General features: G+C 55.9%; 1 protein-coding gene and 1 long non-coding RNA gene across 2 annotated transcripts; one reads left to right on the top strand and one right to left on the bottom strand.

The window, feature by feature from the left end:
* Positions 1–522: 522 nt before the first annotated feature.
* Positions 523–21,891, bottom strand: LOC122484804 (SLP adaptor and CSK interacting membrane protein). Its single transcript, XM_043582764.1, has 5 exons — positions 21,790–21,891; positions 10,147–10,270; positions 8,270–8,333; positions 5,113–5,186; positions 523–3,332 (listed from the first exon to the last, which is right to left on the bottom strand). Exons 1-5 carry the CDS (start codon positions 21,808–21,810, stop codon positions 3,181–3,183), a joined length of 435 nt encoding a protein of 144 aa, XP_043438699.1. The 5' UTR covers positions 21,811–21,891; the 3' UTR covers positions 523–3,180.
* Positions 9,071–18,904, top strand: LOC122484805. The gene is made up of 3 exons (XR_006297715.1): positions 9,071–9,371; positions 9,679–9,819; positions 16,373–18,904. It is a non-coding gene; the product is annotated as an uncharacterized LOC122484805 (long non-coding RNA).
* Positions 21,892–27,694: the final 5,803 nt, after the last annotated feature.

The raw sequence follows: 27,694 nt of genomic DNA, 5'->3' as shown, positions 1-27,694 counted from the left end.
TTAGGGAAAGTCGTCTGGCGGTTCTAGGAAAGATTCTCTCTCCAGTAAAAAGAGCTACGTGGGAGGAAATGTCCCTTTTTCTCCTAACTTCAAATGTTAGCATGTGAGGATGTGATGCTTGGAGCTATGGCAGCTACCTTGTCAGCATGAGTAGTAACACTAAGAGAATCAAAGAAGAGTCACCCGGTGCTCCTGAGTCTTAGACCTGCTGAATCCTGGAGCGCTTACCTCTAGACTTCTTGTGTGTGGTGACATATTCCTCATTATTGTACAGTTTGTGCCTTGCCGTCTAACCATACTAACTGATACAAATGATTTGTAAAATGTGTTACTGTAACACCAGAGCATTTCCTGAAAACAATCCTATTTGTATCATAAAGATCAGCTTGACTGTTTCAAAGAGAGCTATAATCTACCCATTTCTGATAGGAACACACCATCAGCTCTCAGAGAAGTTCAGAGGGCAGAGCACAGGAGTTTCAGAATGGTGATCTTCAGACTCCATATGCTCAGGATGAACACTGTCTTCTGATTTCTTCCTTTATTTATCTGTCCGTATATAGCGGATGGCTGACCTGGGGTTTCCTGTGGGACTAGAATACACAAAAAGGCCTTGCCGAATCTTACTGTATTTAATGCTATCATCCAAACTGCTAACATCTTTTTTAACCAGACTGGCAAAAATATGTCTTTATTACCCATGCCTAGGATAAACTCTCAACCTAATCATACGTGCTCAGAGAAAAACTGCTTGCTTTTGTCAAACCGACTGGTGGGCTTTCTAGTAATGTGCGATGCCCAGTACACATTTAGTAAGGGCCCACTGTGTGCCAGAGCTTGTGCTGGGTATTGGGAGTATAGCCGTGAGCCAGGCAAGTTCCACCCCAGGGGAGCCCCAAATTAGAAGGATGGAAAAGGGGTGGCCGGGGGGCTCAGTTGAGCAGCTGACTTTGGCTCAGGTCGAGCATCCACGAAGCACCTGGGTGCTGTGCTAGGAACAGAGAAAACCCTGGGGGAAAGAGAGACCCCAGTCCCTGTCCCCATGTTGCTCTCGGTCTGAGGTGGGGGAAGAGGATAGATACACAGGTTATCCCAGGGCGCTCCTGCTGTGAGAAGAGAGCCTCAAAGAGGGCACCACACTCAAGTTTTGGGTGCTGAGGAAAGACTCTGAGCAGAGACGGGAAGGGGGAAAAGGTGGGGAGAGATGTTCTAGGCAGAGGGAAGGTTACCACAGACCAGGTCATTTCAGATGGCCCGAGGAGCAAACATTTGGACGGAGTGGAAGTTGTAAGGGGAAGTGGACACATCTCGTAACCCAAGTTAAGGAGTTTGGTGTTTTTCTGAGGGCAATGGGTGAAGAAGAGATTTAAACAAGAGAATGAGTGGTTAGATGTTCCCTTTAGAAAGCTGTGCAGAAAGGGGACCGGAGAGTGAGACACCAGTGGTGGGTGTGTGGGGGGGGAGGTGGGCCATCAGTTCCTTCTGGGGTGTGTTGACCTTGAGGGCCTGTCGGGAGGTCATGCGGGGGTGTCCTGGGGGCAGCCAGCCTGGGACTGAGGAGAAGGCTCAGCTGGAGCCTGCCATCTGAAGCTGTCAGAATAGAGGGACGCTGAGCCCCAGGCGTCCCGGGACGGGAAGGGCCTCAGGAAGACATGTCTAGTATCTGCTTTTAACTCTCGTCATAGATGTGGGTGGTTTTCAGAAAATTTAGAAGAGGAAGCCACACAAGTGAAACACTTCTGTGCGTGGGCTTTTTTTTTCCCCCTAGAACTTGGAGGAAAGAGTCCTCTCTGGCTCACGGAGTCCCAGAGTTCCACACGGCCGCAGTTAGGGAACCCCCGGCCTACTATAAGGTGGTGGTAACACAGGAAGCTGGACGTCCTCGTGGAATCCAGAAAGACGGAGCCCGGAGGAAGCACATGTCCCCACTGGTCCAGCAGCGGTTGAGGCGGTAAGCTTGAGCGCACCAGGTGCCCGCCGTCCATCTCTTGCAAAGGAGCTCGGTCCCAGGGTCACTCCGGGCCTTTCTGCGGTTCACGGCGCTCTCCCTGCGAGTCTGCTCGTTGCCGGGTTTCCCAGGGGTTGCTGGGAAACCAGCATCTCCAGTCTGCTTAGGAAGCTTCCAGTCCTGGGGCTCCAGCAGATCGGCGCCAGTTTCCGGAGCCTCCAAGCTGACTCGGGCCCTGGGGACCAGGGCACTTGTTGAACAGGACCGTGGTCCTCTACCCTGCCTCTCGTCAGCAGCGCCGCAACGCTGAGGGGTTCTGGGGGCGGTGATCTCGGGGCCGTATGCAGGGAATGTACGCAGGGGAGGAAGCAGTCATGAGCGTAAGATGGGGGGGCATGAAGCCCTCGAACCATCATCTCGAATCTGCCATTTAATCGTCCCTCTGTTTCCCGTTCCCTGTGATTCCCCCCGCCCCCGCTCCGCATTCACACACACTGCAAAACGATACCGCTACGTGTAACTTACGCACTTGGGTCCAGAAGGCCGCATGTGACTTTGTGGACCGTGACACGTTACCGGGAAGCACAAATCTGGGTGAGCATCTGAACCTCCGCGGTCCGCCCGGCCCACATCACGGGGGGGGGGGGAGGGGGGCGCTGGGGGGTGTGTGTGTGTAGGTGGGGACAGTTCTCAAGAACAGAAAGCACCACTCACCCTTGAAGAGCCTGCCGGGTGTGATGTAGTAACCTGCACACGGGAGCACTCAGCCGGAGCACTCGGTCGGATCTCCCACCCACGGCCCTGGGTGTGGCAGCTGGGTGGGCCCATGGGGCCCAGCCGGGGATGAGAGCCTGGGTGTTCTGCAGAGTCCAACACCAAGAGCTGGGATCGCTTAGAACCGAACAAGAGAAGGGGAGGCGGGTGTGGGGGGGTCAAGAACAGGGTGGTTTGTCACGAGTGGGAGCCACGGAACCCCAGGGGCACCCCTCAACAGTAGCTGGAGGCCTGACCGCTCCAGGTCTCCAGGGCAGAGCTGCGGCCCCTTTCTTCTGGGAGGTCATGTGGCCGCTGATGCCTCTCCGTCGAAGCCTCAGGAAATGTTTATTTTACACAGCTGCGCCACATTACCGCCGGCTCTGAGGATCCCGTTACCGAGGGGCTTTCGTTCTCGATTGGCGTACAATCCTCCGCGTGAACCCTCCTCAGCTCGCCGGAAAGGAGAAACAGGTGTTTCAGAAGTGACGCTTCTCCATTTTTGCGGGGATTTCGACATCATCATAATCATCTAGAGGCTCGATGTAGCTCGGGATGGAGAGGGTCTTATTTCTGACCTTATTGACCAGCGAGTATGTGGCCAGCGGCTGGCTCGGGGTGTCCTGTGGGACTAGAGCACACGAAAAGGTCCTTGCAGGCCAAGCTGCTGTGTGTTTTCATATATATATAAAAAGACAAAGACAGTGCAAGTTGGGGAGGGACAGAGAATCCCAAGCAGGCTCCGTGCTGCCAGTGCAAAGCCGTACGCGGGGCTTGAACTCACGAAACCGTGAGATCATGACCTGAGCCGAAACCAGGAGTCGGACGCTCAACTGGCTGAACCACGCAGGTGCCCCCGTATGTATTTTTGACTCAGTGACTCAGCATGATTTTCACGGGCTTGGGTGGTCTGGCTACTTCCTGCTGGACCAGCTCCCCATTTGATGGGGGACACTGTTGTACAGACAGGACACCGTCTCAGGATCAGCCGAGTGGGTGAATGGCAGACGGCAGTCAGACGCCCTGGCTCCCACGTCCCCCTGCCTGAGCCCGCACGACACAGAAAACGCAAAGCAGAAGTGCAGACGGCACGCTGACCCGAGCCAGTCCCCGAATGAGCACGGTCATGGGGGACCCTCATTCTCACGAGGAAGTGATACGAAGCTTATTTCCTTTTTGGCACATTTTTCCAGAACATTCCATGATTGCTCGGGCACGAGTCTCTGCTCAGAAGGAAGGGGACAGCGGGGTTTGCAAAAGGTAGAATGAGTGAAGAGGGAACACGTAGCAAAAGCCCCAAGGTGGCCGCGGGAAGGAAGACGAAACAGCAGCTAGACCTCAGACCCTCAGATGGGGTCGCCGCGGCCTCTGCCGCGACTCTGTCTTTCCCAAGAGGACCTGAGAAGAAGACCGCCGTCATTCCCTGCACGGCCCTGCAGCGAGACCCACGTTCACATCCAGGCTCCAGCAGTCACTCGCTGTGTCGCCTTGGGCGAGACACTGAACTTCTGTGTGTCTCAGTGTCCCCATCTGTCAAAGGGGAATAATGAATGTGCCTGCCTCGTAGTGCTGTGGAGAGGCCGACAGGAGATCGTGCCCGTGAAGTGCGTCACACGGGCCCGGACACACGGGGGCTGCCCCATACATGTAAGCTATTATGTGTCCATTCGGTCAAGACCTGAATTGTCTCCTAACCTCCAGGCACCGTTCTTAGTGGCCAGTAAACCATGGTGAGGAAGACGAGAGGCTCCTGTTTCCCGGAGTTTCTGTTCCAGGGCAGGAGAGAGATCTTAAACACACGAGCAGCAGGTAAGTAAGGCGAGGTTGGGTAACTGCCTTCACGTTTCGAAAGGAAAGTTAGCGGGCTCACTTTAGAGAGGGCGGACGGCAGTGGCCGCGTGGCAGTGGGGAGGATAAAGGACACCACCACATGGGCAGCTCGAGGAAGAACATTCCGGTCAAGCGAACCAGGCAGGGATTTTCTGATGCAAAGTGGGGGAGTCCTGGTGACACCCCCCAAGTTCCTTCTTACTCGTGCTCCGAGCTGGGATTTGAATATGAACGTACACCTTGACCATCAGGAGCTTTGCTATTTGCTCTGCCCCCTTTTTAATTGATTTGTCTCTTTCAATTTTTTTTTAAACATTTCTTATTTATTTTTTTGAGAGACAGAGACAGAGCATAAGCAGGGGAGAGGTAGAGAGAGAGGGAGACACAGAATCGGAAGCAGGCTCCAGGCTCTGAGCTGTCAGCCCAGAGCCCGACGCAGGGCTCGAACCCACGAACCGCGAGATTGTGATCTGAGCCGAAGTCGGGCCCTTAACCGACTGAGCCACCCAGGCGCCCCTGAGCTAAGACATTTAGATGAATTTGTTACCCTGCCCTGAATGTCACCAGCAGCAGATACTTACGGGTGTGTTCTGGGAAGAGCAAACCCCTGGGCGGCAGAGGGGGTAACTGAACTGGTGATTCATTAAGAACATTCCTGGCAAGACAGAAAGAGGAGGAGTCAGGGTGTGGTTTTGAGCGTGTCCGTCAGCCTACGAAAGGAAAACATCAGAAAACAGATGAACATTGAAACCTTCATTCCGAAAAGCTGGAGGCACTCTGTCCTTCTCTAGGTGTTGTACCCGTTTGTAAAGAAACTGTTTCCTCCAGCCCCGGGAACAACTGGATTTGAGGGAAGGAAGGGACTTCGCTTAGAGCGCATCCTCCTGGAATCCCCGGAGCTGGAGAGGGCAGGGGTGGGGGGAGGTAAGTAGCAGGTGTGTTTTCATTTGCAAGACATGCGTGTTCCTGACACTAACGGCACACACGGGGACGCACACAGCGCGTGACTGCGTGTTCGGTGCATCCTGCTGAGATGCCTGCATGTGGCCACCAGATGACACACACGAGAACGTTCGTGGCAGCGTGAACCCCAAGCTGGACCCTACCCAAATGCGCATCAGCCGCGGAGTGGATAAATTCATGAGGACGAACCGTCTGCAACCACGCACAATGACGTGCACAGAAACGTTGACCAACAGGAGCCAAACCCTAGATAACGTGTGCTGGCTGATTCTATTGCTTAAATTTTTTTTAAGTTTATTTATTTATTTTGAGAGAGACAGAGTCCGCGTGAGCAGGGGAGGGGCAGAGAGAGAGAGAGGGAGAGAGAGAGAATCCCAAGCAGATTCCTCACTGTCAGTGCAGAGCCCGATGCGGGACCTGAACTCACCAACCACGAGATCGTGACCTGAGCCAAAACCGAGAGTCAGATGCTTAACCAACTGAGCCAGCCAGGCACCCCTGGCTGATTCCATTTCTAGAAAGCATAAAAACAAGAAAAAACTAGCCTTTCCTATTTCTGAGAGTGGCTATCTTTGGGGTATGGTGGCTGGAAGGGGATATAAGTCACTGAGGAACTGGTGATTCTGTTTCTTGATCTGGGCACTGGCCACCTGGGTCTGTCCAGTTTGTGGAAATTCACTGAGCCCTGCTTGACTTTGTACACCTTTCTGCATTCGTATCATACTTTGGTAAGAAGGTCCAACAAAGAGAGACCACGGGGGAGCCTCTTGGCCTAGACCCACGATTCCCTCCATGTGCTCTGACCTCCAAACTGGAAGAGATTGTTCTCAGCCAAGTTTTGGCCCCCTGTATGTGGTTGAGCGCCCCTGGGGGTGCATAAGCCTGTTGGGATACGTGGACAAGGGTCTGTGTGGCAAGAGCTCCATTAGTGGCCTCTGTCCACCCCTCGTGGCTGCTCCCAGGAGAGGAGGGAAGTTGACCTGCTTTTGGGAAGAACCTTCTTCTCCCACTGGCTCCTCCAGAGCCAGCCTGACTGCAGAAAACACACACTGTGCTCGAGTCTGTGCTGTTCAGAGAAAGGGGCTGCCCCCCACGGGTGACCTGAGGTTCTCCAGGCTGCGCCCTGCATCGGAAAGTTTGCCTGGTTTTGAACTAGCAAATGCCATTGCCGGTGGATAAGAGCCCCATTGTGCCACGCTGGGTTTATTCTCATTAAAGGCAATATTTTGTTACTTACCTGCGTGACACATTTGTCTTACTCCTCAAGGGGGTCAGAATCGGTAGGGAAGAGGTCTATTATTTGCTGGATCCACAACAAAAGTCACTCTAGGAAAGTACACATTTGGGGGCGCCTGGGTGGCTCGGTCAGTTAAGCATTCGACTTCAGCTCAGGTCATGATCTCATAGTTGATGGGATCGAGCCCTACATCAGTCTCTGCGCTGACAGCTCAGAGCCTGGAGCCTGCTTCGGATTCTGTGTCTCCCCCTCTCTCTGCTCCTCCCCCACTTGCTCAAAAATAAATAAACATTAAAAAAAAAGAAAAAAAGAAACGCACAGCTTTTGTTTCAGACACCGCATTACATTCCAAAGAAAGGACTGGACCTTGAGCAGCACCCGGCCCTTAACCTCTCAGCCCTCGGATTATCTTTCCTGATGGTAGTGTCTGTGTATACCTGGGCCTGGGAGGTGACTGCTGGTGAATGCCTGCTTGTGTTTGCCTGGGGCCCCAGGTCATGCGGTATATCAGCTTGGCCTCTGAAAGGGCCTGGGGATTGAGTAGCTAAAGCGGGTCGTGTGGGCGCTCTGTTGCCTGTGTGACTGACCCCCCAGGAAAAACCCTCGGTGACTCTCTCTGGCGATGCTTTGCATGTGGTGCCGCACATCCATGCTGGGAGAATGAAGCACGGTGCACCAGCAGAAGACTCCTTCCTGGAAGCTTCCGCTTGGTTGCCCCTGGGGCTCCACCCTGGTATGTGCTTTCCCTTTGCAGAGTTGACTCTGTACCCTTCTACGGTAATAACCCGTAACCATGACCGTTGTAGCTTTCCCGGGTCCTGTGAGCGCTTCTCGTGAATCGTCAAGCCTAAAGGCGATCTTGGGGACTCCCGACACAGCAATCGTAAAAGCTCCAAACAGATCACAAAATGCAAAAGTAAGGCCAATGGCATAGTTTCGTTAGGCACACAGCCTCGAGAGGACCTCACTGGTGGGCCATCGAAAGGGAAGGAGGGTAGGGGTGCCTGGCTGGCTCAGCTGGTGGAGCCTACAGCTCTTGATCTCAGGGTTGTGAGTTGGAGTCCCACCCCGGGTGCAGAGATTACTTAAAATCTTGAGAGAAAGAAAAAGAAGGAGGGAAGGGGGGAGGGAGAGAGAGAGAGAGAGGGAGAGAAGAAGAGAAAGAAATAGAAGAAAGGAAGGAGGGAAGGGGGAGAGAAAGAGGAAGAAAGACAAAGAAAAGGAAGGAAGGAAAGAAAGAAAAGAAAGGGTAGACCTAACCGCGAGGGGTGGGCCCAGCACACACAGCCTGACCTGTGACCTCTACCAAACTAGACCAGACAAAGACAACCGGGAGAGCAGAGCCCCGGGAGGTGCCCTGCAGCCCCAAAGCTCCAGACCCCTCCCCAGAGGGCGGGGCATTGGCAGACAAGCTGCGCAGGTGCAGTGGGCTCCTCCCCCAAAGAGACGCGCAGGTGCACGGGCGCACGTGACCAGGCGGCTCTCAAAGCTGCATCTTGCGTGGGGCGGGGGGGGGGGGGGGGGGGGGCTGTACTTACTCATACGTTTTCTCTTCGTCACTTTGCCCTCTTCCCAAGGGCTTGGCAACATCCCACCTCTTGCCTAAGGGACCAAATAGGCATTAATGATCATCTGGGAAGAATCAGCAGAAGGTGTGACTGTTACAAGTCCGGAGACATCGGGCGTGTGCAGGGCAGGTGGGGGAGGAACCACCGGCGAGAAACAGACTTGGGGGCACAGGGCTGGCGGGCGGTGGAGACTGGCTTGGACGCGGGCCTTCTGACCACAAGCCCTTGCCCAGGCCGCCCGGCCCGGGGCCCTCCCTGCTCGTCTCCTCGTCACCTCGTGCACCCCTGGCTTTCAGAAACATCCCTGGGACGGGTAACCAACTGTGTGCTTGGGAGGAAGCGAGAGGGAGACCGGGGAAGCAGTTTGCAACCGGGCCGTGCCAGACGAACACGTCACTGTTCATTTTTTAACCTGCGTGGTGATAGTGGTGGCTTAAGGTCCAAGAGAACGGGCCAGGTTTTGTTCAGGGTCCTACTTTGTCTGTGTCCAACATTTCAAGAAGGCAGATGGACAGAGGACTATAGGAGGCAGAATATACTCTTTGTGTTAAAAAAACAAAACAAAACAAAAAACCCACCACCACAAAAAGGGGCGCCTGAGTGGGTCAATCAAGTAAACATTCGACTTTGGCTCAGGTCGTGATCTCAGGGTTCAGGAGTTCAAGTCCCGGGTCGGGCTCTGTGCTGACAGCTCAGAGCCTGGAGCCTGCTTCGGGTTCTATGTCTCCCTCTCTCTCTGCCCTACCCCACTCGTTCATTCTCTCTCTCTCTCCAAAATAAACATTAAAGAAAAAATTTTTTAAATCTATAAAACAACACAAAAACAGCTGCTTACCATCAAATGTTGAGGGCAGAGAACATTGGACAGGAAGCCCAGTGGACCTAAGTTCTGGTCCCAACTCAGGCACCAAGTCCTGTGAGGCCTCAGTCAAGCCTCTTCCTCTCTCTGAACCTTAACTTTCTTATCTCTCAAACAGATGGATGAGGATGACAAGGTCTCACTCCTTGTGGAGCCCGGACCTTTCGGCGACCGGCGAGCAGGGTTCTGAGGCTGTCCCAGACGCCGTGGCAGGTCAGTGCCTTGGTGGCTGAGGGTGGCCTGCCCACACTGCCCTGGGGGATTGGTGCATTCACCGTCCCTGGGTCACAGGGACGATGGGAGATGGACGGCAAAGTGGAAACCCCCTTGGAGATGATGTTAAGTTAGTGGAAAGCCTCCACGAAGGTGGAGGGTGCCAAGAACCTGGGGCCAAGGCAGCTGTTGTTCTGGGAGATTCAGAGTCTGACCTTAGAGAAGGCAATGGTGGTGGCCGGCGTGTCCATCGTGGACCGAGCCCATGTTTCATGCCTCAAAAGTCTTTTTTTGTTTTTTTTTTTAGAAAACTGCTTCGTTGGGGAATGATTGACCCAGAAAAGGCTGTGCGTATCCGGTGTATACAACACGCGTACCACTCGATGTGCTTGGAGCTGAGACAGCCTGTGACATCCTCTGGACTCGTGCTGTCTTCTGAGTCCCGAAGGTGAGAGCAGGGCCACGATGGAGAGAGAAAGCCGTGGAGCAGTGTGTGGCTTCTCACAGGTTCTGCCCTCACCCACACCCCGGGGGCCCCAAGAGTTCCTGAAGATTAGTTAGCCTCCCTCCCTTTGCCATGCAGATGGGGAAACCGAGGCCCAGACATGCAAGTTAGTGGCAGGGCTAGGCTCAGACCCAGAATACACGATTCTTAATCCAAAATTCAGCCTCTTCAGGCCCAGAACTACGCTTTCTGCCCTGAAGAAGCCCTAATGCCCAGATGACCACCCCAGCCCTCCCCGCCCTCCACCTGCCCAGGTGAGACCGCCATTACCTTGTCTAAACAGCTGTCTACAGGCACAGTACAGGATGAGGGCCAGGCTCACGGACACAGTGAGGATGGCCACAGCTAGGATGACCCAGAAATTGTCCCTCAACCAATCCATCGCGATGGGACCCTGAGAAGAACAGAGACAGAGGAATATGAGACGTGAACGGGGCGTCTGGGGGGGGGGCATTGTCTACCACGTTTTGGGGATACCTCTGCTTAGGGGTCAGGCAGGTGATGGCTTAGACGAACCCTGCCCATCAGCAACTGGGAGCCCTCAGGCGAGGCCCTTAATCTCCTCCGAACTCCGTGTGTCCTCATGTGTGGCACGGGAGTGACCCGTCTGCCACTCCCCAGGGGAGCCACGTGCACGGAGATCAGAGATGTATGGAGGAGGCCGACACATCGCTCTGTCTTCGGTCGTCAAACGGGCAGGGGAGTAACGCCATTGAAAGCAATAACTAATTGCATCACTTTTATATCCAGGGGGCAGCACAGACTTAAACCCCTGCTGTTTTTGGCACGGGGGGTGGGGGGGTGGGGGGGCGGGGGATGGTTAGAAATATACCTTGATGGGTTCTCCGAGGGAGGCGCGGGTCAGAAGGGGGAAGGTGAATGCAAAGTTAGTCCATGGGGAAAAGTAACAGGAATTTGGGGGCTGGAAGCTGGCCAGCTCGGGAAGCAAGCAGAGAAGTCTGGCAGGAGCAGATCTTAAGTGTTCTCAAGACAGAAAAGAGTGACGTTGGCTGTGGTGGCGGGCGTTTCGCGATACAGTGAAACCTTGGATTGCGAGTACCTTGTTCTGCGAGCATTCCACAAGATGAGCTAACGTTTCTAATACGCTTTTAAAAATTGTTTTTTAATGTTTATTTATTTTTGAAAGAGAGACAGACTGCGAGCGGGGGAGGGGTAGAGGGAGACGGAGACCCAGAATCCGAAGCAGGCTCCAGGCTCTGAGCCATCAGCACAGAGCCTGATGCAGGGCTCGAACTCACAAACCGCGAGATCTTGACCTGAGCTGAAGTCAGACGTTTAACCGGCTGAGCCCCTCAGGTGCCCCTCCGTTCTTTCTCATGGGGAAATTTGCTTTGATACACAGTTCCTACGATTACAAGCGTGTTTCCAGAATGAATTATGCTCTCAAACCAAAGTTTTACCATATACGAGTGTATGCAGTCACCACGTTGTGCATTTTGAACTTCCACGGTGTTATTAAGTCAATTATACCTCAGTGACGCTGGGGAAGAAAGAGAGGGAAAAAAAGCCAACGGTAAGAGTGCAGAAAGCGTGAGGCTTGTTAGAAAGTCCCCGTGGGAGGATGTCTAGTAGCTCCGTGGGACAGTTGTGACTGATGTTCAGTCTGAAGCTGTTGCCTGTACCGTGTTGGAAACTCAATTGCACAATAAAAGCTTCTAAGAGCAGAGCCTGGGGACTAATGACATGTGCGCTGTGGTTTCCCAACCAGGGATGACGTACAGACAAGTAGGACAGACAGCAGGTGCCAGGCCCCAGGCGATTGTGGGATGGACTCGTCGGAGGAGCCTCCAGGAATGCAGGGGCTTTGCGGGAGGAGCGGGGCTCCCCGCATGCAGAGCGTGGGCGCTTTGCCTGTTCGTTTGGCTACTGAAGTAAACCGTGATCCTTGAGACCTGGCATATTCTGGGTGTGTGAGAATCAGCTTCCTGTGCCATCACTTAGCCAGTGGAAACTCACGCGTGTATTTCCATGTACAGCCCTTTCCAATTTGTGCTTTTGAGTGACGTCAGTAGTAACGATGTAAACAGGGACCCAGGCAGAGGAACAGGGACAAGGTTAGGGCTGCTAAGGCCATTGTTCCTACAAAACCATCGGACTTGGCTGACTATTTATTATTTATTTATTTATTTATTTATTTATTTATTTATTTTAATTTTTTTTCAACGTTTATTTATTTTTTGGGGGGACAGAGAGAGACAGAGCATGAACGGAGGAGGGGCAGAGAGAGAGGGAGACACAGAATCGGAAACAGGCTCCAGGCCCTGAGCCATCAGCTCAGAGCCTGACGCGGGGCTCGAACTTGTGGACCACGAGATTGTGACCTGGCTGAAGTCGGACGCTTAACCGACTGCGCCACCCAGGCGCCCCTAGTTATTTATTTATAATTAAAACAATTTTTATTGTTTATTCATTTTTGAGAGACAGAGACAGAGCATGAACAGGGGAGGGGCAGAGAGAGAGGGAGACACAGAATCCAAAGCAGGCTCCAGGCTCCGAGCCGTCAGCACGGAGCCCGACGTGGGGCCCGAACCCACGAACCGTGAGATCATGACCTGAGCCGAAGTCATATGTTGAACCGACTGAGCCACCCAGGTGCCCGTTGGCTTGCTATTTAAACACGTGTTTGTATTACTGGCAGAGTGTCCTCATTTATTACATTGTTCTATTATAATTTGGATTTTCAGTTCCAAGCTTCGTTTCTTTGGTGAAGGTTGGCTTGATCGAACACGTTTTTGGCTATTCATCAGGTTACATGGCGCAAAACCAAGCGTGTGTAACTTGTGCACGCGTCATTCTGCAGCTTTTGGGCTCAACTCTCCGCTCGGCGTCACTTATCCACGGTGATAGATGTGCTGGGGATTCTCTCTTCAAAGACACACGTGTCGGCCGGCCAGGTAGCCCACCCCAGGTGTGCACTCAGCAGAGGCTGTGCTGCAGGTCACCTTTTCAGGATGCACAGAAGAGAGCAACAGAGGCACGCGAAGAGGGGGGAAAGGGAAAGCGTGGAGACTGGAGGCTTGGCTCTCAGGAGGACCCTGTGAAATGTGGTCTCGCAGGGCCCGGTGAGGTCATAGGGCACCAGACTTCAGAGAATGCCACATGTCTGAGGGTGGACTCTTTGTTTGATACACGTAATTGGAACCTGACCTTCTTTAGCTCTGGGGGTGGAAGGAAGGAAGGAAGGAAGGAAGGAAGGAAGGAAGGATGGATGAAGGGAGTAAGAAGGGAGGAAGGAAGGAGGAAAGAAGAAGGAAGGAGGAAGGAAGGAAGGAAGGAAGAAGGGAGGAAGGAAGGAAGCAAGGATGCAGGGAGTAAGAAGGGAGGAAGGAGGAAGGAAGGAAGGAAGGAAGGAAGGAAGGAAGAAGGGAGGAAGGAAGGAGGAAGGAGGAAGGAAGGAAGGACGGAAGGAAGGAAGGAAGGAAGCAAGGATGCAGGGAGTAAGAAGGGAGGAAGGAAGGAAGGATGGACAGGCAGATGGAGGAGCGGATAGAATATTCTCCCCCATTTTCTCATTCTCTCTTCTCATACTCAAACGTGCATCTCCTGGTTCTTTTGTCCAGTTTGTCCTCCGTATTTTCTACCTTTTCTTTTTTCTTAATCTTGAAGGATTTCTCCAAAAAGCAACTAAACATACTCTTTAGGGCTATAAAAGTGAACACCAGGGCACAAGAGTTCAAAGCTGTTGCATCCGAGAGCACAACGGGGTGGGAGGATGGACGTGGGGAGACGGGGGGGCTGCAATTTTCTGCCGTGAATCCGCCGAATCACTTGATTTTTATTTTTTTACTTGATTATTATTTTCTTTTTTGATTTTTAAAACTACGTGTATTTACTGGGACGCCGGGGTGGCTCAGTTGGTTGAGTGTCCGACTTTGGCTCTCGGTTCAGGAGTTCGAGGCGCACGTCGGGTTCTCTGCCGTCAGCCTGTCAGCACAGAGCCCACTTCAGATCCTCGGTCCCCCTCTCTCTGCCCCTCCCCTGCTTGCCCTCTCCCCAGAAAGTAAATATTAAAAAAAAAAAAAAAACCTGTGTATTTACTTTAATAAAAATGAAAAAAAAAAAACCACACACACAACCCAGTCAATTAACTGTCTAGCGTAGCTCCCATGAAAAGCTACTCCTCCGATTTCAAGTTCAAAGAAGTTTCCTTCTCCTCAGTTCCCTGGAGAAGCAGGGAAGAAGGATGATGTCAGAAAAGTGAAGCCTGGGTCACTTTTGAGAACCACGCAGTGGATGCGTATCTTGCAGTTCTGTTCTTACAAACGTGTGGCATGGCTTTGCTTTGCTAGCCGATGTTTCTTCCTTTTTTTTTTTTTTTTGTTTTAATGTTTATTTATTTTTGAAGGACAGAGAGACAGAGTGCGAGCAGGGGAGGGGCAGAGAGAGAGGGAGACCCAGAATCCGAAGCAGCTCCAGGCTCCGAGCCGTCAGCACAGAGCCCGACGTGGGGCTCGAACCCACGAACCAGAAGATTATGCCTGAGCCGAAGTCGGGTGCTCAACCGACTGAGCCCCCCGGGCGCCTTGCCAGCAGATGTTTGGAATGTGTTCCGCTTTCATCTGTCCGCTAACTGCGTCCTTGAGCGGCCTGCCCAAGGTCACCCGGCAGGAAAGAGGCTGAATGCTCTCCCTCTAGGTGCCAGTCCTTCCTTGCCGGTGTCCGTACGATGCCCTGAGTCATCGGGGACAGGCCCAGCGGGGTTCGGGACGCCTTCCTTTAAGGAGCACAGCCATGGTGGTGAGACGGTGGGGGCCACGGGACTCCCCAGGATGAAGGACCGGGGCCCACAAGTGGGAATAAGAGTCCCAAGTTCCCCCACAGCCCAGGGCCAGACAAACGGCACTGCTCTGAGACGCCTTCTCCGCAGAACCCAGACGAGCTTGTCTTTCTGGGACAGGGCGGCTGAGTGAGAAGTGTCCCGAGAGAACCCCGTCCTGTCCCCGCTGGGTGTCCTCTGGGCCCCAGGCCGGCTCAGTGGCCGTGGTGCTGCCCGAGAGGGGACACGGACGGGCTCTGGGCAGCGACGGCGGGGATCCAGCCCGCGGGGAGCGGGTGCAGGTGGCCGGCGGGACCGAGCTCACGCCCCGCAAAGTGTGGGAGCTGAAGGCCACCTGTGTCGGCCGCCCGGACGGGACCGTGGGGCGCAGGCCTCCCCGGAGCTGAAGCGCGGGGCCCAGGGCGTCGGCCATCAGCCCGCAGACGCTGCGGGGCCTCTCAAGGGACCTCTCGGGCCGGGCGTGGAGTCTCCACCCAAAACCGCAAAGTACCTCAGCAGGAAAGGCCACTGGTGGGAGACTCCCCGTGGAGAAACGTCTGTCTGGCTGTCCTCGGCGCAGGGTGGGGCGCAGGGGTGCGGAGGCGGCCCCCACCCCTTCCTCCACTCACTCCCACTGGGGCAAAGTGAGCGACTTTGAGTCAGAAACCGAAGCTTTGCAATGAGCCACGTTCTACCCACTGTGCTCAGCAATCGAAAGTAACTTAAAAGTTTTGGAATTGGACTAAAGCGTCTTTGGGGTGGCCGCCCCCCCACTGGGGCAAGAGGGGAGCCCCCCGGGCGGGGGCAGGAGCACAGGGGCATACAACAGCAGGAGTGCGGGGCCTGTCACGAGTCCCCGACGCCACCATCACGGAGCTAGAAATCCAAGCGTGGGCAAGGCTGTGTCCACCCCCGGGACGTGCCGCTTCCTGGTTCTGTGGGCTTCGAGAGGCCACTCGTGCTCCTGGCTCGTGGCCCCTTCCTCCGTCTCCGAACCCCGCGGGGTGGTTCCTCCGTAGCCACGTCTCCCTCTGAGCTCCTCCCCCGCCTCCTCCTGCACGCAGACGAGGACGACCCAGACGACCCCAGCTGTCTGTCTGCCCCGCGTCAGAGACTCCGATGTAACTGGCCTGCGGGGCCTGTGGGGCCTGGCCCTTGGGGGGTTGGTTTCTTTGTTGTAATAAAAATTTCCAGATGAGTCTAATACAAGGCGGGCCGAGGTTGAGAACCGGTGATCTACACGTTATCTCTTTTTTTTTTTTTTTTTTAATTTTTTTTTTCAACGTTTATTTATTTTTGGGACAGAGAGAGACAGAGCATGAACGGGGAGGGGCAGAGAGAGAGGGAGACACAGAATCGGAAACAGGCTCCAGGCTCCGAGCCGTCAGCCCAGAGCCCGACGCGGGGCTCAAACTCCCGGACCGCGAGATCGTGACCTGGCTGAAGTCGGACGCTTAACCGACTGCGCCACCCAGGCGCCCCTACACGTTATCTCTTAATCCTGATGATGACCTTCCCCGAGTGGGTGGTGTTAGTTATCACGCTTCGTTTGCAGGTGAACAACTAGGACTCGGAGAGGTTAAGCGATTTGCTCAAGGTAACACAGCCAGCAAGGGACTGACGTAGGATTTCAGCTCAGGGCAGTCTGACGCCAGGTCGCGTGGTCATTTTACCCCACGAGGCTGCCGCCGAGCTGGTAAATGTTTCTTTTCATAACAGAACTGAAAGCGGAACCCTCGTTCAAGAGCTTCCAGCAGTGGCAAGACCTCAGCCTTCAGCCGTGCCCTGTTCGGCGTAATTACAACCGCGGCAGGAAAACGCGTCTCAGAAAAGTCACCCTCACCGTGTGCTACCCGGTGCCCTACGCGCCCCTCTCATTTACTCCCCTGCACGGCGGCTTGTGGTTACCACCCCAGTTTACAGATAAGACCATGGGAGCTCAGAGATCGCAACTGAGCCAGTGAGCGGGAAGACCAGAAACCAAACCCAGGTCTTTGGGACTCCAGGACCCTAACTCGCGACCCCCAAACGGGGGCTCTGGGAACTGTGTGAAAGCACAGATGCCAGTCCCGGGCCCCTTCTCTGCCCCCAGTTCTGATCTGTAGGTCCAGTGTCGGACTCGGGATCAGCATTTTTAACAAGCGCTCCGGTGCGGGGGGGGGCGGGGGGGGGCTCAGCCTCCGGGTGGGACGTCCGTCGGGCCAGTTGGCAGAGCCCCCCCAGCTGGGGCAGGTGAGGAAGCCCCACAGTCAGAGGCGGTAGCGGCACTGGAGGGAGACGGAAAGGCACCAAAAAAGCCCCCGACCCAAATGCCCGAGATGCTTCCCGTGATGCCCCAAATTCCATCATCGGCAAGTCACTTCTCTGCCAAGTTCCCCGCTCTCCCCACTTCCTCTCCATTCAAACTCATTTGCCTGGGTGTGCCAGACTCTGAGGAAGAGAAACTGATTTTTACTAGGGTGTGAATGACTGCCTCGGGTCCTCAGGGCACTGGGTTCCTTTCTTGAATTCCCTCAGGCATTGGCCAGAGCAGGGGCATCCTAGGATCTTGTCCGGAGTCCTCAGAGGATATAACCGAATGCGATTTAGGAACAAAGACCGTCTTATCCAGGCTTCCTCCTCCTGCTAGGCACCTCCCCACCCATCTCAGTGCCCTTTGCTCCCTCTTCCCCTTTCTCCTTAGTCATCCTGCCCTCAGGACAGACTCTGAATCTCATTCACACTGTGACCTCCGAAACTGATAACAGCTTAAGTGTGTGTGTGGGGGGGGGGGGAGGTGCTCCACCATCAGAATGATGAAAACCCAGAAGGAAAGAGAAGCTGGGACACTGAGGCCGAGGAAAGGTGGCCTCGACCGCGGCTGGGTGCTGGGCAGGGGCGGGGGGGCGGGGAAGGCAGACCCGTGCGTGAGCCCACGTCCGTGACTCCGGCGGGTTACCGGACGTTTGTTCCCGGCGGTCCACACTGGCGAGTCAGCTCCGCCACCCAGAGCGGGGCCCATCTCTCTGCCACTGTCTCCGTCACCTGGAACACAGTAGGCGCTCCGTGCGGGTCTGCGAGCGGATGAACGTGACTGCCGCCTCTCTCCCGGCCCTACAGGTGCGCTCCGCCTCCGATGATGCAGGCGGGAGGGCGGTTTGGGGTCTGCCTCCTAACCGTCCAGCCGCCTGGCCCGGCCTGGCCTCGCCACCGGCCGCGGGCATCGGGCGCTGGCCCGGGAAGCCGAGACCCTGCCCGCCTGCGCGCGGGTGTCTCTGCCTTCCTCCCATGACGCACATCCTCGCCCTCGCCGCGGGGGAGGCACTGAGCCCAGGCACCCACCCGGCCCCGGCTCTCACTTCCCCAAAAGGCATTTCCAGGGAGTCGGCGACAGAAGTCCCAGTCCAACCCCCACTGGGAATTCTGGAGACTGGCTTGATTCCACACTCGCTTTTTCCTGGGTTGTTTTTTTTTTTGTGTGGTTTTTTTTTTTTTTTTTTAACCAAATTCTGTAGCGTAAGAAATAGCTTACGACACGACAGCCATGCATACATCCACACGCAGGACACGTCTCCCGAAACGTCTCTCTGACCCCTGAGGAGCTCCAGCATTTTCGCCCCTAATCCAGCCTCGCTTGTGAAAAAAGTATTGGGTGTGAGGCCCCTGTGTTTCTTTCAAGACCCACGCTACTGGTCAAGTCCTGCGTGATTGAAAAACTCAACTTTTTCTCACGAGAAAGGAATGATCTGAAGTAGTCATGAGTCCCAAAAGGCGGGGAGAACGTGTGTGTGGGGGGGGGGGGCGGAGGGATGGGGTTCGAGGAGGCTGGAGAGGCTTCGGGGAAGTTTCCGTGGGAGGAGGCAGGTCGCAGCAGCTCTGCGGGAGGATGGGGCCCCGCCCCTTGCTCGCTGCCTGGAGTTAGGGCTTCCAGGCTAATCCCCTTGGCCGAGGCCAGCCCTGCCCGAGACCACGAGGCTGTGGCGCACCTGCTGGGTCTCAAAGACTCAGTGTGGGGGCGCCTGGGTGACTCAGTGGGTTGGACGTTCGACTCTTGATATGGCCCAGCTCATGATCTCATAGAGCATGAGATCAAGCCCCACGTCGGGCTCTGTGCTGACAACGTGGAGGCTGCTTGGGATTCCCCATCCCTCCCCCCTCTCTGCCCCTCCCCTGCTCTCTCTCTTCCAAAATAAATAAATAAACATAAAAAGAAAAATGCTTAGTGTAGAAGGAAGAACATAAAAGATCTCATTAATAAACGTTTATATGGATTACGTGCGGGAAGGATTTTTTGATGTGTTGGGTTCAGTGCAATGTGTTATTAAAATTAACTTCAGCCTTCTTCCCCCTTGCTTTTAATTCTTCTCCCTCCTGCCCCGCTCACGCTCGGATTCTTAGCACCTGGGGGTGTCGTGTCATACGCACTGACCCCAGCCCAAGACAAGTAAAACCGTGTACCGACGGAACGGAATTCGACAGAGGAATGGGAAAACAGGCTGGGATGTTCGCGCGGTGAGACCCCATTCAGCAACGTAAAGCGCGGATTCCCAATGCCCAGGACAGTACAGATGATGAGTCCTGGACGCAGGAAATGAAAGAGGCAAGGTGTAGACTGTTGCCCAACGTGTTGACTGTGCATCTAAGACAGACACGTTTCCCTGGTGTTAATTATACCTCATTAAACAATTTCGAGAAAGAATGAGCCGTGCAGCCCTTGGGCCGGGCTCGTGTCCCGCGGGTTTCGTAACAGGACTCGACCCTGTTCATTCGTTCTCACCCATCATAGTGGGTCGCTCCACTGACATATCTTTCTGCCCGGACTTAGAAACTACACCTGGGGCGCCTGGGTGGCTCAGTCCCTTAAGCCTCCGACTTCGGCTCAGGTCATGATCTCAGGTTTGTGGGTTCGAGCCCCGCATTGGGCTCTGTGCTGACAGCTTTAGGTTCTGTGTCTCCCCCTCTCTCTCCTCCTCCCCCATGCACATTCTGTCTCTCTCAAAAACAAACATTAAAAAAAAATTAAAAAAAAAAACTACGTCTATATGCAAGCAAAAATTAAAAATGGTGAAGGGGCACCGGGTGGCTCAGTCGGTGAAGCATCCGACTCTTGATTTCAGCTCAGGTCATGGTCTCACGGTCGTGGGATCGAGCCCCACGTTGGGCTCTGCGCGGAGCATGAAGCCTGCTTGGGATTCTCTGTCCCCTTCTCTCTCTCTGCCCCTCCCTGGTTCCCACTCTCAGTCTCTCTCTCTCTCTCTCAAAAAAAAAAAAAAAGGTTTGTGCGGGGGAGCAAACCGTGACAACACACAGACATCTCCTCTGATTCCGTAATATCATTTCTAGGAATCCAGCCTCACCAGTAATCCAAAGGAAGTAAAATTTAAATGCAGAACTATGTTGGCTTTGGCGCAAATAAGCAGGGAACAGGCAGCGTGGGACTGGGAGAAAATTGCACAAGGGCCCCTCGATGGGCTCGGATGAAGCAGTCAAGCAGTGGGGAGAAAACCCCGTGAAAAGCAGCCTGGGGGGAGCTTCGGGGCACCCCCCTTCGCCAGAAAAGCCACACGCAGCCCGTGCGGACACCCCAGCCAGCCACCTGTGCGCAGGTCGCCCGCGCGTGTGGCCGGAGTCTGCCGGGACAGAGCACAGAGACCCCATCTCGGTTCTGTACCGAGGGAAAGACTCCTTTTCACCTCTGCCACCCAGCCTCCCTGTGAAGCGTGAGCGGAACACGTTTTCCAGACCTCACGCATCACGTCTTTCAAGAGCTCTGCTCCCCTTCCTGAACAGGTGGCTTTTCGGGCGTCTCCGCGGCGTTCTATGTGTTGTGTCTGACTTCCGCAGAACCTTCCGGAATTGCGGAGTACTCAGGCTTCCCGAGTTATCCCCGGACGTCTGCAACCCAGAAGTCCTTCCTTGGGTCCAACCAAATTGTCTCGCGCCCCTGCTGGCTTTCTTGCTTGTTTGGTTCTGAGAGTGTGGGGGGGCCCCCCGGAGCCCTGTCACCTGGTGGCTGTCTGGCAACGGCACTGGTGTGGTCAGTGGGTGGGGGTGATGGCAGCGAGGCCCGAATTTCCTCTCTACCTTGTGTTCACGTCAAAACGAGACAACGGTAATGTTTCACAGTGTCCACGCCTGGGAAAAAAACTAGAGGGCCAGACGCGAGTCTCTGCCACGGCTTTTCCCAAGTGGCGGAATGTGGGGCCATTGTTCCCCTATTTCTCTGGAGTTTTCCAGTTTTTTGAGGGCAGGAGGGGTGGAGGGAAGGGCCCTAAAGTGTAACAAGAAGTGGGGCGCCTGGGGGGCTCAGTCGGTGAAGCGTCCGACTTCGGCTCAGGTCACAATCTCACGGTCTGTGAGTTCGGGCCCCGCGTCGGGCTCCGTGCTGACGGCTCGGAGCCCGGAGCCTGCTTCGGCTTCTGTGTCTCCCTCTCTCTCTGTTCCTCCCCTGCTCTCTCTCTCTCTCCCTCAAAAATAAATAAAGATAAAACAAAAAACAACTAAAAACAAAACAGGAAGCCCCAGGCCTTGTCCTTACCGCGCTCAGGGCGCGGGAGTGGTTCTCAGGACCAGTGATGCGAGACAAGATAGAACTGGAAATACCACGGGGAGGCCTCGGAGGTCATTTCCCAGCGGGCAGCGGCCGTTCGCCAGATGGGGATCTGACCCCGGGGCGCAGCCGAGCTCGACCCGCGACCGCCACGGGAACACATAGGATGCCTTACAGATCGCTGGACACGAGAGACACGGGCACAGAGATGCCAAGGCTGCGGGAGTTCTAGGTTTTTCCTGCCGAGTCCCAAGATGCAGCCTGAGATCCGCCTTGTCGCCCCCTCGCCCACCCCATCCCCGACGCAGACCCATTCGGGTCTTGTCGCTTATCAGGCACCGAAAGTCGCCGTCAGAATCCAGAGAGGGGGAACCACCTGTGTACCGTTTAGGCGTCTCTGTCCCCGTCCGGGTGTCATTTCAACCCGATAGGCAGGTTCCCCCGCCCCAACATACCCCCGGGAAAGGGAGGCGCAGACGGGCGCAGGGATCTGAGGTCCCCCAGCCCGTGAGGGGCAGAGGGGACCCTCCGAGCCCAGCCTCAGACTGAGCTGCAACCCCAGCCCTCGCCAGGCGGCCGCTCGGGTGCCCCAAGCCCAGATGCTTACCTGGGTGGCGAGCGTGTCCATCTGTGAGCGGCTGAGGGGACAGCAGGGGCCCGAGTGTGGTGGCTCAGGCACAGCTAGGGAGAGGCCTTCCTCGCCCACAGGCTTCCCGCCCACCCCGGAGCAGTGAGCCCCAGCCAGACCACACTTCCCCTTCCTGCTCAGCCCTCGGGTGGGGGAGGCCCTGGCGCCCGCACGGCAGGCAGCCCACCCCCTTCCAGGGAAGCTGGTCCCGACGCTTCCAGGGGGCACGATCGCTTCCTGCGAGGCCCCGCCGAGGACCGACCGGTCGTGGGGGGTCAAGCCCGGGGGCAGGCTGGGCAGTGTGGCTGGGGCGGCCGTGGGGTCCCCGCACACCAGCCTATCCGAGCGAGCATTCCCAGCTGTGGCAGCCTGGCCAGGGGCCCCAGAAAAGCGAGGACGCTGGTTCCCACCCCGAGACACCCCCGGCGAGCTTCCCGTGGGACGGACGCTGGAGGACACTGTGGCCAAGCCTGGGGCTGCCGGCCAGCTTCTGTGGGGAGGCCAGGAGCCTGCTGCTCTGGGCCCTGGGCCCCGCTGGCCGTCCCGGCAGGGCCGGGTCCCTGCCAGCACGGGGACAGTCACCAGGGGCGCCCACGACCGCTCACAACGGGGGGCCGGGGCGGGCAGCCGACCAACCATTTTGTTGACCTGACCCTTCTCGCTGAAACAAACAGCCTGGCGGTAAAAATAGCCACCCCGGTGTGCTGCGTCTGCCCGGCTGCCCGTGACCGTGACGGTACCCTGGGCTTTCTGGCAAACGCTTACCCGCCGGCTTTCAGGAAACAAGATTCCTGATCTGCACGGTTTGCGAGTTTCCAGGATTTGGACAGTTGCCGCTCTGGCCGCTTTCCAGCCACCCCCAGGACGGTCCCCGGCTCGGCCTGGGTGGGGACTGTTCCGCATCTCCACTGGCCTGGCGGCCGTCACCAGCGCCTTTCAGCTCTGGGAGGTTACAGCCTGAGTCAGCTCCGGGGCCGGGGCAGGACTTGGAGCCCCGCCGCTGTCCGAGCGCAAAGTCTGTGCTCTTTCTTAGGAGGGTCGAGCCAAAGTGGGGTTGCTCAGAACCCCCCCTAAAGGCACATTTAAAATGATCTTTTGGGGGGCGCCTGGGTGGCTCAGTCGGTTAAGCGTCTGACTTCGGCTCAGGTCGTGATCTTGCGGTCTGTGAGTTCGAGCCCCGCGTTGGGCTCTGTGCTGACAGCTCAGAGCCTGGAGCCTGTTTCTGATTCTGTGTCTCCCTCTCTCTGACCCTCCCCCGTTCATGCTCTGTCTCTCTCTGTCTCAAAAATAAATAAAGGTTAAAAAAAATAAAAATAAATAAAATGATTTTTGGGGGCACCTGGGGGCTCAGTCAGTTCAGCGTCCGACTCTTGACTTCGCCTCGGGTCATGATCTCACAGTTCGTGAGTTCGAGCCCCGCGTTGGTGCAGAGCCTGCTTGGGATTCTCTTCCTCCCTCTCTCTCTGCCCTTCCCCGCCCCCAAAATAAATAGATGAACACTAAAAAATTGATCTTTTGGGAAGTGAACACGTGCTTCTGTGGGCCGAGCTCATCCTCTGACTCCTCGGTTTGCGTCCCGCTGACTCACCGGTAAGTGGTTTCAGTTGCGTTCGGGGCTGGCCCTGTGCCAATGACACAGCGGATTCGACGCACCTGCTGACCCCCACGTGCATCCGGCACGCCAGGCCCAGACCCGGGGTCGGCGGGTCAGAATCCCAGGCGTGGTTCGACAACAGCCCCTTGTACGGGGCTGAGCCTCAGTTTCCTCGCCGGCGAAATAAGAGAGCTGACTGGTGACGCGAGGTGCCCCGGGGACGGAGCCGTGGAGCCTCTGCTGTGATCGTCCGCTGTCCCCAGTGGGGACGGGGTGCCTTCGCAGCTCCCCTCCCGGACCGCGGCGCCCACACAGCCCTGGGCGTGACAGAGAACGCCCGGTTGGGGTGTGTTGCCTGGGACAAGAACCCACGCCGTCCACCCAGACAAGTGAGTCACACACATGGAAGGAGGCGACCTCCTTCCAGCAAACTCCTGCTTCACCGGGCCCGGTGCTGGGTGGGGAGGGGGTCAGAGCCAGCTCCTGCCCCCAGGGAAGTCTCTCAAAGTGCAGGAGGAAGGTGAGGGCGGGACAGAACGCGGGCCCCGAGCTCACGGGTCTGTACTCGGAGCCCGGCGGGTCAGGGTCCCCGGTGGAGCCCACCTTCTCCAGGACAGAAGGGCACATGCATAGTTACTGTTGGGAGCAATGGATGCTGACCCTGTGGGAGCACAGCAGCGGCAGGGCTGGGTGGTCCAGTGGGGGCATTAGAAGTGGGCCTTGAAGAATGCGTAGGAGTTCACCCAGTAGACAGAATGTGGACAGACCAAGGCCTAGTGTTTGGAGAGCAAAGCTCGGGGCCCTCACCAGGGCTTGTGGGTCTGCCTGCCCTGTTCCCCTGGCCCCGCCGCTGTCTTGCCACCACGAGATGGGGCAGGAGGCTGGGCGGTCTGTTTGGCTTTCCTTCTGCCCTGGGCAGGGGTCACTCTGCGGGTCCAGGCCGGTGAAGAGGCCCCAGGGCTCCGGGAGAACGGGAGACGCCCCCTGGTGGCCGTCCGCGGTGCCTCTGTCCCCCCATCAGCGTCCTCCCGCCCTGTCCTCCAAAGGGGGCTGGCCCCAGAGACCCTCACCTCTGGAAGCCACAGAACCTGAGATGGTCAGACTGGAGGGAGCTGGGAGGGGGACGCAGTCCACTCTTCACCCCGTGACCCCGCGTCCATGTCGGCACCCACGGCAGCCACGTCACACGTGGAATGAGGGCCACCCCCTAGTGCTACATCTCGAGTGCCCGGGGACCGTTGTCATGACAGCAGTTGCAGAAAGGGCTGGATGGGGCCATCAGGGCAGAAACAATGCTTTGGGCTGGGGGCGCGGTGGTCCACACCTTCTAATCTGGAAACTGCTAACAGGGGGAGTGTGGTTCCCAAACACAGAGCTGGGAACGACGGTGGAAGCCTGCAACCCCGGAACCGTGGAGGCTCGGAGCTTGACGCTGGTAACACGGGAGCAGCGGGCAGCCTGACGTGGAGGAGAGGGCACCCCGTTCCCAGCTCGCTAAATAAATAAATAACATAAAATGTAAAACGTAGAACCATGACACTTGTCGAAGAAAACATAGCACAAAATCTTCGTGACCTTTGGCTCAGCAAAGATTTCTTAGGCACTACCTCAAAAGCACTGTCCGTAATAGGAAAAAAAAGAAATAAAGAGCACTTCATCACAGTTAGAAGCTTCACTTCGGGGACACTCGAGAGCATGCAAAGACGAGCCACAGACTGGAAGACAATATCTGAAAGTCATGTATTCGAGAGAGTCGTGTGTATGGAGTATTCAAGCATATAAGACTTCACGGTAAGAAAACAATTCAATGAAGAAAAAATGGACTGGGACGCCTGGGGGGCTCAGTGGGTTGAGCGTCCGGCTTCGGCTCAGGTCATGATCTCACGGTCTGTGAGTTCGAGCCCCGAGTCGGGCTCTGTGCCGACAGCTCGGAGCCTGGAGCCTGCTTCGGATTCTGCGTCTCCCTCTCTGTCTGCCCCTCCCCCACTCATGCTCTGTCTCTCTCTCTCTCTCTCTCTCTCTGTCAAAAATAAATAAAAACATTAACAAAATAAATAAAGATAAGTAAATGTTTAAAAATTAAAAAAAATTTTTTTTTCAACGTTTATTTATTTTTGGGACAGAGAGAGACAGAGCATGAACGGGGGAGGGGCAGAGAGAGAGGGAGACACAGAATCGGAAACAGGCTCCAGGCTCTGAGCCATCAGCCCAGAGCCCGACGCGGGGCTCGAACTCCCGGACTGCGAGATCATGACCTGGCTGAAGTCGGACGCTTAACCGACTGTGCCACCCAGGTGCCCCTAAAAATTTTTTAAATTTAACAAACGGGGGAAATATTGAAACAGACATCTCATCAACTGGCCAGCATGCCCACAAAACCCCCCTCATCATCCTCAGTGACCAGGGGGTGCAAACAGAATCCTCAGGGATCCAGACACCTGTCAGAATGGCTATGTGTCAGAATTTATCAACTCGTATGCTTCATTTATTTATTTTATTTATTTTTAATTTTTTTTAACGTTTATTTATTTTTGAGACAGAGAGAGACAGAGCATGAATGGGGGAGGGTCAGAGAGAGAGGGAGACACAGAATCCGAAACAGGCTCCAGGCTCTGAGCAGTCAGCACAGAGCCCGACGCAGGGCTTGAACTCACGGACCGCGAGATCACGACCTGAGCCGAAGTCGGACGCTTAACTGACTGAGCCACCCAGGCGCCCCAATTTTTTTTTTCAACGTTTATTTATTTTTGGGACAGAGAGAGACAGAGCATGAACGGGGGAGGGGCAGAGAGAGAGGGAGACACAGAATCGGAAACAGGCTCCAGGCTCTGAGCCATCAGCCCAGAGCCCGACGCGGGGCTCAAACTCACGGACCGCGAGATCGTGACCTGGCTGAAGTCGGACGCTCAACCGACTGTGCCACCCAGGCGCCCCATCCAATTTTTAATTTTTTTTAACGTTTATTTATTTTTGAGACAGAGACAGAGCATGAATGGAGGCGGGTCAGAGAGAGGGAGACACAGAATCTGAAACAGGCTCCAGGCTCCGAGCTGGACAGAGGCCGATGCGGGGCTCGAACTCACGGACCGCGAGATCACGACCTGAGCCGAAGTTGGACGTTTAACCGACTGAGCCCCCCAGGCGCCCCTATTTATTTTTTTTTAAGATTTTAGTTTTAGGTAATCTCTACACCCCATGTGGGGCTCGAACTCACAACCCGGAGATCAAGGGTCCTGTGCTCCACCCACTGAGCCAGCCAGGCGCCCCTCAAGTTGTGCCCTTTAAAGAGGCTCAGATCGTTTTATGTCAGTGAGACCACAGTAGAGCTGTTTTTCAAGGTGAGTCTGGCGGGGAGGCTGGGTGTCTGCACTGGGCACTCGGAGACAGGGGGTCGGCCTGAGGGGCAGCGACGAGCAGGGGTGGGGGCAGCGTTGTCTGGAAGCAGCCCCTTCGGGAGGTGGCCGTGGATTCCAGAGGTCAGAGGGAGGAAAAACTGCATCGGTGATAACTGGGACCTCAGTCCCTGCCCCTGGGGCTGTAACTTGATCAATCCGACCTGGGGCAGGGAAGGCCTTGGGGCTCAAAAAAAAAAGTACCCTGCTAGTCTGCTTCCTCCTGGTTTCTCCCAGTGTCTAGGGTCCTGTGGCCATGTCCCTGCTGCCCGCCCCAGACCCCTCACTCCGTGGCCTCCCCTGGCTGGGGGGGTGGGGGTTCCGGATCCTGCCTCAGCCCTGCCTCCAGGGCCGGCGACCGGCTCTGAGTTCACCTCCCCGGGGCCACCGTCCTCCACCCAGCTGGCACTGATCGTTCTCTAAAGTCACCTCTGACCTCGCCTCTCCAGCTTTGCCCCTTGACTTGCTTCAGGGAGCCTGGCGTCCGTGCCCCACTTTCCTGCCCGTGTCCTCACGGCCCTGGTCTCCTGCCTCAGCTCCCTCCCGAGATGCCACCGCTGCCCCGATTCAGGTGACAGAAATCTAAATATAACCGCGGCTGCCCGGCTGGCTGGCTTCCTATGCGGGATGGCCCTCAGCGCTCAGCCGCAGCCTGGTGACGCAGAGAAAGGGGGTGCGGCGGCGGGAGGCAGCATATGGCCCAGGGAAAGCAGGGGGCCAAGCCCCAAGCCGGGGGCAAGGCTGAGAGCCGAGCAGGGGGACGACGTCTCCAAGGGATGCATCCCGTCGGGTGTGCTCTCCCCCTGGGGGATCTGCAGGGAACCTTCCGCTGACATCCGACGACTAGCCCAGGACCGGCCCCACACAAGCGCTCCGTTCTTTCTCCTATGTGTTCATT

Source organism: Prionailurus bengalensis, chromosome E1 (genome assembly GCF_016509475.1).
Source record: "Prionailurus bengalensis isolate Pbe53 chromosome E1, Fcat_Pben_1.1_paternal_pri, whole genome shotgun sequence".
NCBI lineage: Eukaryota > Metazoa > Chordata > Mammalia > Carnivora > Felidae > Prionailurus > Prionailurus bengalensis.
The sequence above is the reverse complement of the archived record's forward strand: the minus strand, read 5'-3'. Positions and strand labels throughout refer to the sequence as shown.